Raw genomic sequence first — 2494 nt, forward strand, 5'->3', positions numbered from 1 at the left:
TGTGGGTTGCCTCCCACTAGCACTTGATTTATTGTCGCAGCACGACTCAGTTATCTTGATTACTCAGACTTCATCGAGATAGACAGTAGCAATATTCTTTATCAAGTCCTTTGGATTGATATACAATTTCACATGTTGCCCATTCACCTTAAAAACACTAGCATCTTCATTTTCAAGTTCCACTACTCCAGGCGAGTAGACTTGACTCACTTTAAATAGGTCGGACCATTGGATTTGAGCTTACCTGGAAATAGTTTGGATCAGGAGTTGAACAGAAGCACCAAGTCACCTTTCTAAAACTCCCTCTTTTTAATTCTATGATTATGCTATTTCTTTATTTGTTCCTTGTTCAGGTCGGTTCTCTCATAAGCTCCAAGATAGAACTCATCCATCCTATTGAGCTGCCCCAGTCTCATATTTGTTGTTTCATCCCAGTTCAGATTAAGATGCTTCAGTGCCCACAGTGCTTTATGCTCTAGCTCAATCGGCAAATGGCATGCCTTGCCGTAAAACAATTTGTATGGAGACATGCTAATAGGTGTCTTGAAAGCTGTTTGATATGACCATAATGCATCGTCCAGCTTCCTAGACCAATCCTTCCTCCTAGCATTCACATTGGAGATCTCCACTTGCCCACTTGTTTGTCGGTGATATGGCATAGCTATCTTATGCTTCTTAACACCATATTTTGCCAATGTGGCTCGGACCATCTTGTTGTAAAAGTATGATCCTCCATCACTTATGATGGTATGTGGTACCCCAAAATAAGAGAAGATATTTCTCTTTAAAAATACAATAATTAGTTTTCCTTCATTATCTGCCAGAGCTACAGCCTAAACCCATTGTGACACATATTTAACAGCAATAAGTATTTACTTCATTCCAAATGAGCTCACGAAAGGTCCCATGAAATCTATGCCCCACACATCAAATAATTCTACCTCCAGTATTTTAGACATTGGCATCTCATAGTGCTTTGAGATGGACCCTTGCCTTTGACATTGGTCACATCTCTTCATGAACTCATAGGCATCCTTGAACAAAGAGGGCCAATAGTAGCCACTCTGAAGCACTTTTCTTATAGTCCGATCACCTACGTGGTGACCTCCAATTGGGGAAGCATGACTTGCTTCCAATACACTCAGCATTTCTACTTTTGGGATGCACCATCTAATAATACCATCTGCACATCACCGAAAAAGATACGGCTCATCCCAGAAGTAATGGGTCATATCATGAAGACACTTCTTTCTTTGATGAAAGCAAAGATTTTCTAGTACCACTTACTTACCACATAATTCATGAAGTCAGCAAACCAAGGTACTTTTTTGAGCACTGTAGCCAATACTTTCTCATCAGGAAAGGAATCATCAATCTCAAGCCCGTCTTTTACTTTTTGCTCACCTTCGAGTCTGGATAAGTGATCATCTACTTGATTTTCACATCCCTTATGATCCTTAACCTCGAAGTCAAATTCTTAAAGTAGCAACACCCATCGGATCAACCTTGTTTTAGCATCCTTCTTCGCCATTAGGTACCTCAAGGCAGCATGGTCAGTATGTACCACAACCTTGGTACCTAGCAAATATGGCCAAAATTTCTCAAAAGCATATACCACTGCTAGAAGTTACTGCACTGTGATGGTGTAGTTTTTTTGAGCTCTACTCAGTGATTTGCTGGTATAATAAACTAGATAAAATAATTTGTCCTTCTTTTAACCCAACACAGCTCTGAGGGCAACACCATTTACATCACACATTATCTCAAATGGTTTTGACCAGTCCGATGCAACAATAATAGGGGCCTCAACCAGTTTCCTCTTAAGGCATTCAAATGCTTTAATACAATCAGCATCAAAGAAGAACTTAGTTTTCTTCTCTAAAAGTTTACAAAGTGGACTTGCAATTTTAGAAGAGTCTTGTATAAACCTCTGGTAAAAGCCAGCATGTCCAAGGAAACTACGCACCCCTTTCCCTAAGATGGGAGGTGGTAGCTTCTCAATAACCTCTATCTTGGCTCGATCGACCTCTATACCTTTTGCTGAAATTTTATGCCCCAGAATAATGCCTTCCTTCACCATGAAGTGGCATTTCTCCCAATTAAGCATAAGATTAAATTCCACACACCTTTGTAAAGCCTTACTCAAGTTCTCCAAACACAGCCCAAATGAATCTCCAACTGCAAAAAAATCATCCATAAATACCTCTAAGGTGTCCTCAACCATATCTGAGAAAATAAACATCATACACCTTTGGAAGGTAGCGGGTGATTACATAACCCAAACGGCTTCCTCTTGAATACAAAAGTGTTATACAAACATGTGAACGTGTCTTCTCCTGATCTTCAGAAGAAATATAGATTTGATTGTAGCTAGAATATCCATCCAAGAAGCAATACCACCCTTTTTCCACTAACCAATCAAGCATTTGATCCATGAAGGGCATTGGGAAGTGGTCCTTTTAAGTTCATGATCTTAGTTTGCGGTAGTCCCTAC

The 2494-nt window shown here is 39.8% G+C and overlaps 1 protein-coding gene across 1 annotated transcript; it reads right to left on the bottom strand.

Annotated features, from left to right (window-relative positions):
- Positions 1-326: 326 nt before the first annotated feature.
- Positions 327-710, bottom strand: LOC107879140. The gene has a single exon (XM_016726247.1). It carries the CDS (start codon positions 708-710, stop codon positions 327-329), a length of 384 nt encoding a protein of 127 aa, XP_016581733.1.
- Positions 711-2494: the final 1784 nt, after the last annotated feature.

The sequence above is a fragment of the Capsicum annuum genome, chromosome 8 (genome assembly GCF_002878395.1).
Source record: "Capsicum annuum cultivar UCD-10X-F1 chromosome 8, UCD10Xv1.1, whole genome shotgun sequence".
NCBI lineage: Eukaryota > Viridiplantae > Streptophyta > Magnoliopsida > Solanales > Solanaceae > Capsicum > Capsicum annuum.